Raw genomic sequence first — 13,490 nt, 5'->3', positions numbered from 1 at the left:
CACACACACACACACACACACACACACACCTGTGAAACTGTTATATAACATGTTGAAGAGTCTGAGCTTGGACAGGAGTGTGAAAGAACTGAACCAGGCTCAGTCTTTATCGCAGACTAACAACTTTTGCACACACTCTTCTGTTAGTGTGTATGTGGTGTGTTGTGAGTGGTGTGTATGGGTGTTTACTAGCTGACCTTTGCTGTGCAGCCAAACTACAGCTGACAGTTAAAATGAGAAGTCAATGAGGCTTAAAACAGTCCCTGACAAGTTAATCTGACTCGGCATGAGAACAAATCAAAGCGTTTGAAGAATATTCCCACAGCATGGTGAGAAACCATCAGCCTGTCATTGCATTGATCATATTACTGATGTCAGCGTAACGCTGATGGGAACGGCCCAAATACACCTTCCTAACGTGGGAGTCGACCAACAGCCTTACTCCCTCCATCATCATCATCAACAATACAAGATACTAAAAGCCAGAAGATATTCAACGAAACATCTGGATGGAGCTGTGCCTCCACATTAGCAATGAAGCTCAAAGCACCAGCAGGATCGAAGGAGTTTAAACAAATCTCCCTTTAGTTGTGACCATCTCTCCTCCCTCCAGAGACACAAGGTCATCATGTCGTTACCGGCAGAAAAAAAATCAGGTCAAATTTCTAGCGAATATTTGTGTTTCTGGAAAAACTGTTAGAACAAGCTGCACAGAGTCATGAGACAAGTCACGTGATCATCCAAGATTCTTGTATTAGAAAGATTAAAAAGAGGAAAAATCTAGATGATGCCATAAAAAACAACAGTTTTCATGCTGGTTCATCTATGTCAGACTGAACTGATGATTTCTCATGAGAAACAAGCACAAATTCATTTCTTAGGTTTCTCCCTCTCCACTTTAAACATCCGTGAACTGAGGGTCTGAGTCAGAGTCTCGATCCTGGACTGTTGTTGTTAACAGCTGGGTGTCACTTGGCCCTTACCCAGCTTGACGTCACCGTCCAGCGTGAGGAGGATGTTGCCGGCTTTCAGGTCTCTGTGGATGATTTTGTTTTCGTGGAGGTAGACGAGCGCCTGCAGAGTCTGCCTACACACCACCCTGATCTGAGGCTCTGTCAGGGGTCTCTCCAGCTCTGCGGGGAAAGGGTGAGGGAGTCACATGAAAGCACGGTTACAATTCCTCACATACTAATGCAACCTAATCATAGGTGGTAATGAGGGCTAAAGCTGCATTTAGTGTCTTGGAGAAGAACGCTGTAACATGTGGGTGGCCTGCTGAGAAATGTCTCAAGTTTAAAACTGGCTCTTTTCCCTTAGCTGGTTAGCGCTGCCATGAGAGCAGCTTTCTTTAATGTTATAACCCGTGTGCAACGTGGGAATGCTGACTCACCGAGCATAACAGCATCCACAGCCCCTCCTGCACAGAACTCGATGAGTATCTGCCAACACGAGGAAAGAGAAGTGTGAACACATGCATTTGTTTATGTAAAGCACACAGTGTACCATTATGTGCAGCGAGGACAGTGCTGCAGAACATCTCCAACAGAGTGCAGGTCATTGACGAGGCGGCGGGCTCCGGTCGAACCCGGTCACCTCTGAAATCTGCTGTGAGGCTCTGGAAGCTTCTCATCAGGGGTCCACATAATAAACATTGAGCCGATGGCCCAGGGCCAGCAAAAAGTATGGTGGGCAGTTTGACTGGATTTCCACAACTCACAGCTACGTTCACCTGTGAAGCTGAGGTGGACCTGTAGTCAGGGTGAAGGCCTCGGTCACTGCAATGAAGCCTGTCTGGGAACACTGTGACTGGTTGGAGAAGGTTTGCTGGCTGTTGCAAAGAGGCTGCTACACTGAAAACCTCCCTGTGACTGCACTGGTTACCAGCAGGTGTCTGCAGTTTGCATGGAACACATTGATAATCGCAAACTAACGATAAGCTGCAATGAAACTTGAAAAAGTGTGAGCAGAGAATGTTCACCTCTAAAGTAAAAGGTGAACAATCCCAAGAGGAGTCTCCGTTTCTGCTTTATGTCACACTCCTCACAGTTTCCTCCTCCGTTGTGAGGAGTTTGAAGTGAAGTGAAGAAGCAACGATCACCTCTGTGTGATCAACTTCCTGCCAACAGCTCCCAGCAGTGCTGAAACAGGTCCAGCCTGGTTCTGGTTCAGACTTCCACGCCCTCGCCGCTCTCCCGGGTTAAACGGGGCGGTGGTCACAGTTAATCATCTCTGAGCTTCACACAGGATGAAGATGAGATTTCCTTCTGCGTCCTCGCTGATTCACTTTGATGTTCAGATAGTTTATTGGTTAAGGTTGACCGTACATTAACAGTTATAACATTATTAAATCCCAGGACGCGGCTTCTTTTTTAAATATGAAGACGTCACAGCAATTTTATTCTTACATATAAAACTGAAAGTTTTACATTTACTGTAAATGACTTTGAGGAACACCTTCATGGCCCAACAGACGCTGGCTCAGAGAAATATTACTGGAACATCCACTGTACACATTAAAAACACTCAGCAGAGCTCCTCCTCCTCCTCCTCCTCATGTACCCTGATGAAACCACTGTGAGAATGAACGCCGCCTCCTGCATGAATGAAACACTCTGAGCTCTTAAAGGCATTTAGGAGCTTTGAGTATGGCTGCTGATGTAAGAGGATTGGCCCAGTTGGGGCCACATTGTGGAAAGGCTTCACACAGCTGCTACCTAGCCTGCTTAATCGCTATCGTTCCAGACCTTATTCTGCTAACAGGATTATCTCTGGGCACAGAGGCTCAGGTAGCAATGAGGATGATGTGCAGGAGGTAAGACAAAGCATCTGGAGCGTCTTTTGTAAGCTTAGCTCAGCCATGTGGCGTGACGTTCACTCACACACCTGCGGAGATTTGGGGAACATTTGGCTGAATGCCACACCCACAGAAGAGGAAGTAAAGCTGCACTTCTGCAATTTTGGAAACCATTGAGAAACGACTTGTGGTTGATCCGTTGGTTATGGCCCAAACTTTTCACACAGGGTCAGCTCGAGGTTAAAAATGGAAAATCTTTCAGGAAGTACAGAGGAAGGGGGAAAAAAGACGGGTTGTAACGTAAAGTTTGAACAGCCCTCCAAGACAGCTGAGCTTTTCAAGACTGCTCCACTTCCCAAAACAAAGCCCTCACAGGACACACAATGCCTCCAGTATCAGAGCGGTCTTGTGCGCGCACACACACGGTTCTCGTGTTTCTCTGTAGGCGTGTTGTTGTTTTAGTGGCTCCGCTATCACACAATGGTCCTCACAGTCGCGGCGGCGCGGAGAGGAATCGTGGGCCAGGGCTGTGGCTTCCTCTCCTATTTGTTTATTTGACACATACATGCATGGAGAACTGCGCAGCCGCATACTTTCTAATCCATTCATGTGGCACAGAGAGGAAGGATGTGATCTCACCTGCAAGTTCAAGGCCGGGAAGCGGCACAGAAATCAAAGCAGAGCCTCGGAAGTGTTCAGTTTAGACAGCGCAGTGAAAGAGAAACAAAGGTCAGCAGGTGGCATCGATTCACGAGGCAGTTATCAAGAACGTCACCTGCCAGCTCCTCCTGGGTTAATGTGGGATGAAGCCTTTCATCTCCACCTCCTCTGTGCATGAATGTGGCACCTGTTCAGCACCTGACAGACATCAGCCTCCATCAGGCGGCACTTCTTGTTCACAGGACAAAAGGAAGAAAAGGGCAGAACGCTCACATGTACAGGTGAGCGCGAGCGCTCATGAAGGCCCAATCTTCCTTTGAAATGTTAGTGCAGACTCACGTTTCCTGATTTAAATCAGACGTGCTTGAGCTGTTTCAGTATGAACTTATACATTTCAGCCTTGGTGCAAGTGGCAGGCTACCTTTTCCCTACGTCTGTTTGATTTGTGCAAAAAACCTTGAATTCATAATTTTCCTGTGACATCACATCCTCACAGGAACATCGACTTTCAAAACAACCACAGTGTTTCAATCGAACGCAGCCACTCCGTTTGTTAGAGTATGGCTATATAAGCTCCAGCAGCTCAGGGACGTGTCTGAATGTTTTATTTGGATTTGAAAAGCTCCCAAATGACTGAGGTGAGCCTGCAGCCACAATAGCTGCAGCATGGCTGAACCAATACTGAGGAAAGGTGCTTGTAGTACAGCTACCATCTGTTAATGGAAACACACAATCATAATAACTGACAAGTGACTGAGTTCATCATCAGCAGGCTGCAGTGTTTCAGTGGCTCTGGTGAAGTTGTTGCCTTATGTGATATAAATAAAGAGCGTTGTTTAGTGTAACCCAATTTGCATTGGTTATTGCGCTCGTGCACACACGCACACACACAGCTGAACTTAAACGTCGGTGCTGACTTTGTGCAGTTCCTGTGATGCAGTCTAGGTAAGAGCTTCCAGCGTTTATACATTTGCTCTGCAATTTGAAAGCCACTGGAATGCTAGTTTAGTTAGCAGTGAGGGTTTCTCTTCATCCTTTTCCTGAATGTTCTCTGCTCGCCTGAGGCTGTCTGATAACTTGGCTGTTCATTTGTAGTGTATCTTTGTAGCCAATGCCATCGTTGTTCCCTTATTAATGCTGAGGATTTCTTGTTCAGTCTTTGTCTCTGCCAGAGAGTCTAAGAAGCTGGGAAAGAAAGCGACAGGACTTCTTTCAACAAATGTAAAGAAGTCCAGTTTACTACCAGGACCTGGATGACTGAGAACCTACGCAGACCTGTTAGAGAAGCACACCCATCAGCTACAGCTGATTATTAACGTTTGCCTGACTTTAATCACTTCAGATAGCCAACAGTGAGTCTAGGCTTCCTTCAATGTAACGATTTGAGCATCAATCCAGCCGTCACCAATGACGTAGGAAATCTTAAAACAACTAGAGACGATATCGGCTCTGATAATCAGATGATTCCCAGTGTCATACTAATGCACATTTTCCCCCTCCAGTACTCTGCATCAGTCATGTGACTGAAAGCTATGAGTCCCCCTCACAAGCAGCACATTTATCCAGGAACATGGCCTCAGTCCTCAGGCTACAGTCACGTGTGCTGCCAGCACGTCTGAAAAGCTCATCAGTGTTTACAGCGATGCATAAATCAGCTTCTATGATGTGAAAATACCTAAATGGGTTTTTTTCACTTGAATTATAAATGTCATCAAAACACACTCATCTGTGTTACATAAATAGCTGGGGAGAAAACAAAGGCATTAAATATGAGCTCATATCATAAGCGGATGGATTATAAACCAGTATGATGATTAACAGCACTTTAGGCTCTTAGTTTCGGCAGCTCGTGTGAACTTTGGCCACACATTTTGATAAGAAAACTACAGCAGCGAACACTGGAAGAGCCTCGCACCGACAGCACGCAGCAGACACGGGTGTAAGTCCTGAAAGCTGCACTGACATCTAGCCGTCTCTAATTTGTGATTCTGCAAGCTTTGTATTGGATCCATAATCCCCCTCATTAGGCAGTCACACAGTGATCACACAGCACATCCTTCTACTCACCCACAGTTTGCTCTCGTAATAGAAAGCATCGAGCAGTTTGACAATGTTTTGGTGGTCGCAGGAGGCGAGGATGTCAATCTCCACCATGTAGTCCTCCAGCTCCTCCTCGGTCTTTGTGTCAATAACTTTGGCTGCAGCGAGGACGCCCGTCTGCTTGTTCTGAGCCTGTAAGATTAAAATATTTTTGGAAATTATGAGAACAAGTAACTTTCCACTCCTCTAGACACTTGTCCTAAAGACTCAGGAGGCCAGAGGTGGTTTATATTAGATCTGAAGTGCTGTTGACCCCAGACCTCAGAGAAATACCTCAAACTGAGATCAATGGCTCAACAACCAACAAACAAACACTGGGCTGTGCTGCAGGTCTGAAAGTGTCAGCAGAAGATGTGACACGTCTCGCCAAAGTGGAAAATTCTCCTGTTTGTTTTGGCTTCTCTGCAGACAGGAAGCTCTCGATGAAGTCGCTGTTGCGATATGGGATTCAGCCACTTCCTGGTGACCTGAGTGCCAAACACTGATGCACCCCCTACAATATACTAATACTAATCCATTCTTCAGAATGGAGAACTGGTATCGCTCTATGAATCAGAGTGTGGGTACTGCCCTGGTGATGTAATGCATAACCGCGATGGCTCAAAGCCCAGACGTATAAACATAAAACTGCAGTTTACTATTTGTGGATCTCCTGCAGCTCGACTCTGAAGTGCAGCACAAACATGCAACAGTTCTTTGGTTTGTCTTTCAACAGAAAACAAACGTAACTAATCTGATCATTTAGGACTTTAATCCATCAAAAAAGACACAGCTTTAGTCATATCTCAGGACCCTGCAGTATTAGAGAACACGGTGATGTGTCTGACAGAAAAAGACCTCCAACAGAACCTGGATTATAGAGGGGTGGCGACTTTACACCCTTTGAAGGTGTATAATATTAAATGTGCAATACATCTGAGAACAGACTGATGGAAAAAAGGTGGGGGATTACTTGGCATGGTCAAATTTCCATTATCCCTGCAAACTCCTGTAAAAGGAAGTTTGGAAATTTACAGTTAAAATATCACAACAGCATATAGAAATATATAGATGAGGACAAAATAAGTGATGAAAGGCTTGCGGGTGAAATGCTGGGAAACTAGCAACCCTGGAGCTGAATGTGGAGGAAGATTAGGCTTAACGTAAGTATGATACACTGGCCTGAAGTCTTGGGTAAATCCAACTATTTAAAAGTCTCCAAATATAGCATCCGGCAACAAAGGGGGCAAACAGAACATGCAGACTTCCTGGCGTTGGACTCCTGTGTGATAATATTTACTGTCTGTCATGGTAATGAGGCTCCAGCTAGGATCAAATCAAACCACGGACCTAAACATCCAAACCGAAACCTGTCAGCACAAGAGCATCAAAGCAGCACTCTACCTGACACCATCTCTGGCTGTTACAGAGCAGGTGTAGGGGGTGGAAATGACTGAGGTGGCCCTGCTGCTGGCAGGGTGCCCCCAGAACCAAGAGTTCATGCGAGTGGGAAAAACACGAGACACTCCAAAGGAAACACTATCATTAAACCCGAGCAAGAGACGTGTGGCACAGAGCAACGAATGGGTGGTGGAGCACAAAATGCCTACCTTGAAGACTTTTCCAAAGGCTCCATCTCCCAGCTCACCGATGATCTCCCAGATCTCCTCCGGGTTTTCATCCCTGCGGACGTGCTCGTACTGTTTCTTCTTCTTCTCCGCTCCCAATTTGAATATTTTACGAAAATTAAAAAACGACATTTTTATGTTTATTCTGCTGGAAAGTTCCTGAAGGAATTCAACTTTAACAGAAGTATGGATTCAGCGTCGGTCTTTGGCTGACCATGTGTGTCATTAGTTATAACGACTATGAAGGCTTTTCTCAGACCTAGCTTAGCCTTTGACACTGTTCTGGACGGTCCACGGAACGCGCTTTCTCACATCACGGGTCATTGTTAACGCCTGAAAACACCAACGGATCACTTAGACGTCTTCTAGTATTTAAAATTCGTCCAAAAAATATTTTCTGTTGCTGTAAAGTAATAAAAGTGTTACTGGAGGCTCGTCGTTGTTCCAACTCCTGGCGACCCACTGGCCCGACAGCCCTGCGGAGCTCTTTCTTCTGCCAAAAGACAAAAAAACACGGGATAAGAGTCCTTCAAAATGACCGAGTCGCTTTCCACGGAGTAATTCATTAGTTTGCTTCAGGGTATAAAAAACACGTACGGTTGGTCCGTGTATTATTATTCGCTAAAACGGTTAAAAACAGTCATCTTTCCCTGGTGTGGGACGGCTTTAGTATTCTAGCGGATTTAGTGTCGGTGCGCGTCCACGAGTGCGCGTGCCGGTGGTCTTTTCTTTCCCAGCTCCTCGTGCCTGAAGGTTGGCGCGCGGATTCCGGTCTCCTGCTGCCCCCGTCTGTCCCAGAGACCGATCACAGCTGACGGTTAAACGGTTCCCGTGCTGCATTCCCACCAGGAAAGCAGCCGACACACCCAGCTTTACTCAGTCGTTGTGCTGTTATTGCGTTCAACGGTCTCTGTCATTTCTATAAACAGAACAGTCGGGGTTCTTTGTGTTCGTGGAACTACATTTCCCATCAGCCACTGCAAACGTAGACGCGCCGAATTGGCGAGACAAAATATGCCTTGAAATATTTAATTTCACACACAGAAATGCTGCTAACCTATCTTTTTAATACTTTCTACATACACGAAATCCTTCTAGCACTTAAGAAAAGTGAAAAAGTTGATTAAAGGTCACGTGACCGAAAAACCGCTATTTCCAGGATTCTAGTCGCGAAATAATCGAAAATGAATAACACTCTACGGATTGGATGAATTTCGTAGGGTTAGCACTTTTTTCTGTTAGCGTTGTTTTATATGAGGAGTTTGGACATTTTATTTTGTTTTTAGATTGTGTTTATATATTCTCGTACAGTTTAAAAAAGAAATGAAAATAATATTTATATTAGGGACTTTTCAGCACCTTGTTCCACTTTACGGCACTCGCCATTTTGCTTTCAGGCATGAAGCGAACAGCCGCGGAAAATCAGTAACAGGGTACGCCTGAAACAGTCGAGTTCACCCACCACCACCAGATAACTGTTAACGGACACATGATCGTGTCTGTTGTGGTTGAACTTCACTGATAACGCCTGATTGTTTTTTAATTTGGCTGCCATCAAGGTAGTGTGTCCTGTCGTAAATCCTGACTTTGTGGGCAAAATCTTCGTCTTTGTAAGAAAAGGGGAAACACGTGTTGTTTTACTGTATTTTGAATGCATTGGAAAATAAAATTAGTGAAACCTGAAATAAAACCTGGATTTTATCTTCTGGGTGAAACTGCACATTAAGTTCGGGCCACTTTTATTCATCGTGAGCGCCCTCTGCTGCGCTTCCGGACGAACTACAGGTTCATCTACCGTGGGATTAACAGGAAGTGACGCCACTGAAACCAGCTAACTTTGTCCTGGAGACGGTTTGTGTGGCTGGCGGGAAACCAGTGAAAGCAGGTAAACCGTCAGTGTTTGATCCCAGGATGAAATGCAGACAGCTGCGATGGATCCAGCGGAAGAGCCTCCGTCGATGTTGTGGGGACTGGATCCGGTGTTTTCCGCCTTCGCTCGGCTGTATATCAGAGACATCCTGGAGATGACGGAGTCCACTCAGGTACCAGGTAACAAACTGGACCTGTACCTCACCTTTTACTTGGTCGTCACTCCTGAAGCTCTAATTTGAAATTAGATTTAGAGCTCCTGTTAGCCTGCACCACGCATTGTGCAGAATCTTACATTTATTGAGCTCCTTTATTTTTATTTGAGCATTTATTGTAGTTATTTATACCGTTTTAAATCCTCCGTTATTTCATTTAAACTGCACCACCTGATGGTGCCAGGTGTGATGTGTTGTAGTTCCTGTCAGCGCATAAATGTAAACCCTGCAGGGGTGATGGAGTGGACCAGGTACCCCAGCTCAGAGGTCCACGGGGTCAAGCCCCATGTGATGACGTGCAAAAAGACAACAAAGAAACACAAACATTTGCAAAGTTGTGCCAAATAAATCTGTGATATCCAGACTATCACAAAGGTTTTACTGTCTGGATGTATTTTAGAAACCATAGTCTGTAAACAGTACAATCCTGGTCCAGAGGACCAGTTCAGGGACTCCAGTCAGCTCAGGTGAAGTCTAGCTAGACTGGACGATCAGGAGCAGCTTCGCTTCAGTGTCTGGCTCAGAGACACTTCAGCACGTGGAGAGGAGGACACGCTGCTCTCTCACCGGAGACACACCTTCACCTTTAATTATCTGTTGTTTTCCACTCAAAGGGATTTACTTCTACAACCTGCACCCGATCTCCAAAGTCGACGTGCTGGGAACGGTGGTCTACAAGAGGGAGAGGGAAGACTTCTTCTGCTATGGAGGTGCTCTTCCTCACTGGCTCCCATTGTGGAGTTGTACTCATCACTACTGTAGTCTTGAGACCTCACGATTGTATTCTGGTCACATGTGCTCTGTTTTTGTCTCCGCCCACGCTCCGCTGCTGCGTGCTCACAGTGGATGATGGTACGGGCGTTATAAACTGCCTGTGCTGGAAAAGTGACGTCCTGAAAGAGGAGCGGGAGCCGAGCAAGTGTGAGTTCATGTTTGTATCTCAGTGTTAGCCTGGCGTTGCTTTCAGTTTGTTCAGTAAAATGAAGCGCTCTGCCGCCTGCAGACATGTCCTTGTCCTCCTTTGTCAGCCTGGTGATGCTTCAGATGCAGAATCGATACAGAGCGAGTGTCCTCGTGTGATCTCCAGCAGGGGCACAACTCGGCGCCGCGGCTCAGGGAGGCTTCGACCCGGTGGCGGAGCTGCAGAAGCTGAGACGAGCCCAGCGGACGCGCTGCCGCCTGGAGATCGGAGAGCTGCTCCGCGTCAGGGGACCGGTGAAGACGTCGAGGCAGCAGAGGGAAATCAAGGCCTCCACCTACTGTGAGCGGAGACGGCTTCATCCGCACACGCTCTCATAACCACCATCACTGCAACACCGACTGTCTGCAGCTGTTTATTCCACAGTTAGCCCACAGTCCTCCACAAATAACACAAAGAACCACAAACAGAGCGACACATGCACAGAAACACACTCACAGTGAATATGTGGATGTGGGCAGGCTCCGCCTCCGTCCTCACCCGTGTGCTTGTGCGTCCTCAGATAAAGTGAGCGACTCGGTGATGGCGGTGCAGATTTCCTGGATGATGGAGGCTCCTCAGCTCTACAGACAGTGTTACGACAAAGCGCCTCAGCTGGAGCCTGACGCGGCGGGGTACGAGCATCCACCCAACACACCAGAGAGTCAACATTCAACCCTACACACACACACACACACACACACACACACACACCCAGTAGCTGAGTCCACATCAATAAACCACGTCTGACCCAGGATCAGCTCTTTTAAAAACAAGAACTTCAGTATATTTAATGAAGCCATTAAAAGTTTTATCCTCACACTCTGAGTGATTTCACAGCTGTGGGTCAGAGTACACACGGGTGGGTCAACGTTTCACAGTTATTTTTTTCTCCATAATTACAGGAGATGTCATCATCACATTCTCAGGCTCTGTTTGAAGCTGCAGTCTAAACTCCAAGTGTCACAGTCTAAAGCCCAAATCTGTTCAGAGATCAGTGTCACAGGAGTTCAGTTGGTCTGCTTTCTGACGATTCGCTGCAGAGAACCTCTGAACGTCCTCGGAAAAAGAGGAGAAGCTAAAACAGATGCAGATGTTTCTTATTCCCACATCTTGTTGTGCCTTGAAATCCTCGGGCTGTGGTTATTTCAGGCTTACAGTGAACCTGACTAAGTTTTCAGTGGCGTTCCCAGATTTGTTGGCAGGACAGAAGGTGAAAGAGGTCGCAGGCTGCTTACACGTTTGATCAGCTGTTATTTTTTTTATTAGAGCAGCTCGAAGGGTCACGACGAACATCTGTCTTTCAGAGACTCGGCTGTCAGCTCCCTCAGCAGGGCAACAAAGATCTTGAAAGACTTTTTAAAGCAGAAGTCTGTGAGCAGGTTCAGACCCTACGATGTCCAGGACCTCCTGCAGCCTCTGATCTCCAGCCCGCCTCAGGCAGCATCCGCTGACCAGGTATGAACTGGGAGGGGACGTGGGACCAGTCGTCACACCTCGAAGCCTCTTTTTGAAAAACTGAAATAAACACCAGGATTTGATACTTTGCAGCAAAGTAAAACTGATTCTTCTGACATCACATTTTAAGATCTCAGAACATGGTGTGCTGCATGCTAATACCAGTGTTAGCATGCTAGCTAGCAAAGATGTGTATTAACAGTTACACACTAGATAGAACCACTTTATAGAATTATATTAACACAGAGACACATGTTAATGTGATCTCTGGTCTCCGAGTGTCCAGCATTCAGAGGCTACCTGAGGACTCATGTGAGAGAAAATCTGCTCGCACAGACATGTCGAGCCAAACACTGTCAATAATGTCTGAATGTGGAAATTTCAACATCGCTTGAAAAAACTGCCAGCTAGCAACGTCCCTCTCACAAGTAGGCGAAGTTATTTTTAGTCTGGTAGTTGTGTTGTTAGCTAAGATACCGTCATTAAGAAGCAGCACAGCTAATGTGTCTATGCGAGCTGATTTGCGATGTGCAGCACTGGCCCAGCCTTTTATTTTTTAATGCACCTTCTCAGATTGATTCACTGCGTGTCGTGTCCAGAGCTGGACTGGGACAAAAAATCGGGCCTTTTAACGAGAGACCGGCCCCCCAGGTATTAAAGCCATGAAGCCTTTGAATGAAAACAGACGCTGCTGTGACAGTGATGCACAGTCTTGTTGGTATATGTGTGATTTCTATACATTTTACATCAGATAAAAACTTTGGTTGTAAGATTCAGATAATTATTTATCAAAAGCGAGACATGGCAACACTCTGCTAGACCCGCCCCTGCACAGTTACCAGCTGTCAGCTGTAGAAAAGGATCCTGGTGTTATTTGTCTCAGAAACAGCTCATAACTTCAACTCATCCATGTCACCTAAAGGTAAACCTGTTTCTCCATCACCTGTTCAGCTCTGATGGTTCAGTAAGGACGTCTCCTGGTTTCATCTTCATCTTCAAAAACCCATCTGCCCATGAAAATGAAAAATCACCGTTGGGCATAGACGAAGTATGCCCAGTATGCCCAGTGGCCAGTCCAGCTATGGTCACCAGTTAACCCTCCACGTGCCAGCGGTAGCACGCGTGCCCAGGGTTACGACCCCTGGCCTACACTAAACCTCCAGCAGTGATTTTAACACGAGTTCCTCGTAGCATTGAAAGGTCTAACTCACGTGGAGGTGCAGCCGGCCTGTAAGCTGAGTGACAAATGTGTTCAGATCTGAAGCAAAATTCCTTCTTTCTTCGTTTCATTGGCTTTTTCTGTCTCGTGCTCCTCTGATGCTGATTAGGAGCCTGTCGCGGGTCCGTCTGCGTGCCAGCAGCTCCGTCAGCTCCTGAAGGAGGCCCTGCAGATCCTACAGGACGAGGGTGCCGTGTACCGCAAGGTCAAGTCCCAGGACGAAGTCTATCTCGTAAGAAACTGCAGACACATTCATCTGTGGGAGCTTTTTGCTGTGCCGTGTGTGACGCTGTTGCTCCTCGTCAGGTGACCGTGCAGGACAAGGATCTGCTCGTGGCCGTCAAAGACGTCATCAGGGAGGACTCGAGGAGGGAGAAGTGTGCGTGGACACGCTCAGTGCAGTACAGACACAAGTTTTGATTCGCGATGCCCTCACAGCTTTTCTGACTCCTCAGAGGCACGAATTATTTTTCAGAGGATGTAATTAAGAAAGAAAGCTTTTACCTGCTTGTCAGAAATCAATGAGCACAACAATTACACCTGTTGCTCTCTGATCACAGCTCCGTTTTCACTGTGGCACAAACCCTAATCGTACTTTTAGATCTCACGT

General features: G+C 46.5%; 2 protein-coding genes across 6 annotated transcripts in view; one reads left to right on the top strand and one right to left on the bottom strand.

Moving 5' to 3' along the window:
* LOC102204071 (serine/threonine-protein kinase 10-like) overlaps positions 1–8,116 on the bottom strand; it is a 21,251-nt gene extending 13,135 nt beyond the window's left edge. The window contains exons 1-5 of one of the 2 annotated variants that reach the window (XM_005750142.2): positions 7,759–8,116; positions 7,144–7,654; positions 5,522–5,686; positions 1,391–1,439; positions 984–1,133 (exon numbers count right to left, since the gene is read on the bottom strand). In XM_005750142.2, the coding sequence (XP_005750199.1) occupies positions 984–1,133; positions 1,391–1,439; positions 5,522–5,686; positions 7,144–7,293 (514 nt within the window). In that variant the 5' untranslated portion in view covers positions 7,294–7,654; positions 7,759–8,116. Of the gene's footprint in view, positions 1–983; positions 1,134–1,390; positions 1,440–5,521; positions 5,687–7,143 lie in introns of both variants that reach the window. The other variant, XM_005750141.2, reaches the window with a different exon arrangement.
* Positions 8,117–8,808: 692 nt separating this feature from the next.
* The window catches only part of stn1 (STN1 subunit of CST complex), a 5,637-nt gene continuing 955 nt past the window's right edge, over positions 8,809–13,490 (top strand). Inside the window, exons 1-9 of one of the 4 annotated variants that reach the window (XM_005750139.2) lie at positions 8,809–9,210; positions 9,860–9,955; positions 10,089–10,166; positions 10,336–10,506; positions 10,727–10,838; positions 11,511–11,661; positions 12,235–12,312; positions 12,990–13,112; positions 13,187–13,259. In XM_005750139.2, the coding sequence (XP_005750196.1) occupies positions 9,078–9,210; positions 9,860–9,955; positions 10,089–10,166; positions 10,336–10,506; positions 10,727–10,838; positions 11,511–11,661; positions 12,235–12,312; positions 12,990–13,112; positions 13,187–13,259 (1,015 nt within the window). In that variant the 5' untranslated portion in view covers positions 8,809–9,077. Of the gene's footprint in view, positions 9,211–9,859; positions 9,956–10,088; positions 10,167–10,332; positions 10,507–10,726; positions 10,839–11,510; positions 11,662–12,234; positions 12,313–12,989; positions 13,113–13,186; positions 13,338–13,490 lie in introns of all 4 variants that reach the window. The other 3 variants (XM_013915173.1, XM_005750138.1, XM_005750140.1) reach the window with 3 other exon arrangements.

Source organism: Pundamilia nyererei, unplaced genomic scaffold, assembly GCF_000239375.1.
Source record: "Pundamilia nyererei isolate P.nyererei 1_Seehausen unplaced genomic scaffold, PunNye1.0 scaffold00263, whole genome shotgun sequence".
Classification (NCBI taxonomy): domain Eukaryota; kingdom Metazoa; phylum Chordata; class Actinopteri; order Cichliformes; family Cichlidae; genus Pundamilia; species Pundamilia nyererei.
Note: the sequence above shows the minus strand (reverse complement) of the source record. Positions and strands in the feature narration are given on the sequence as shown.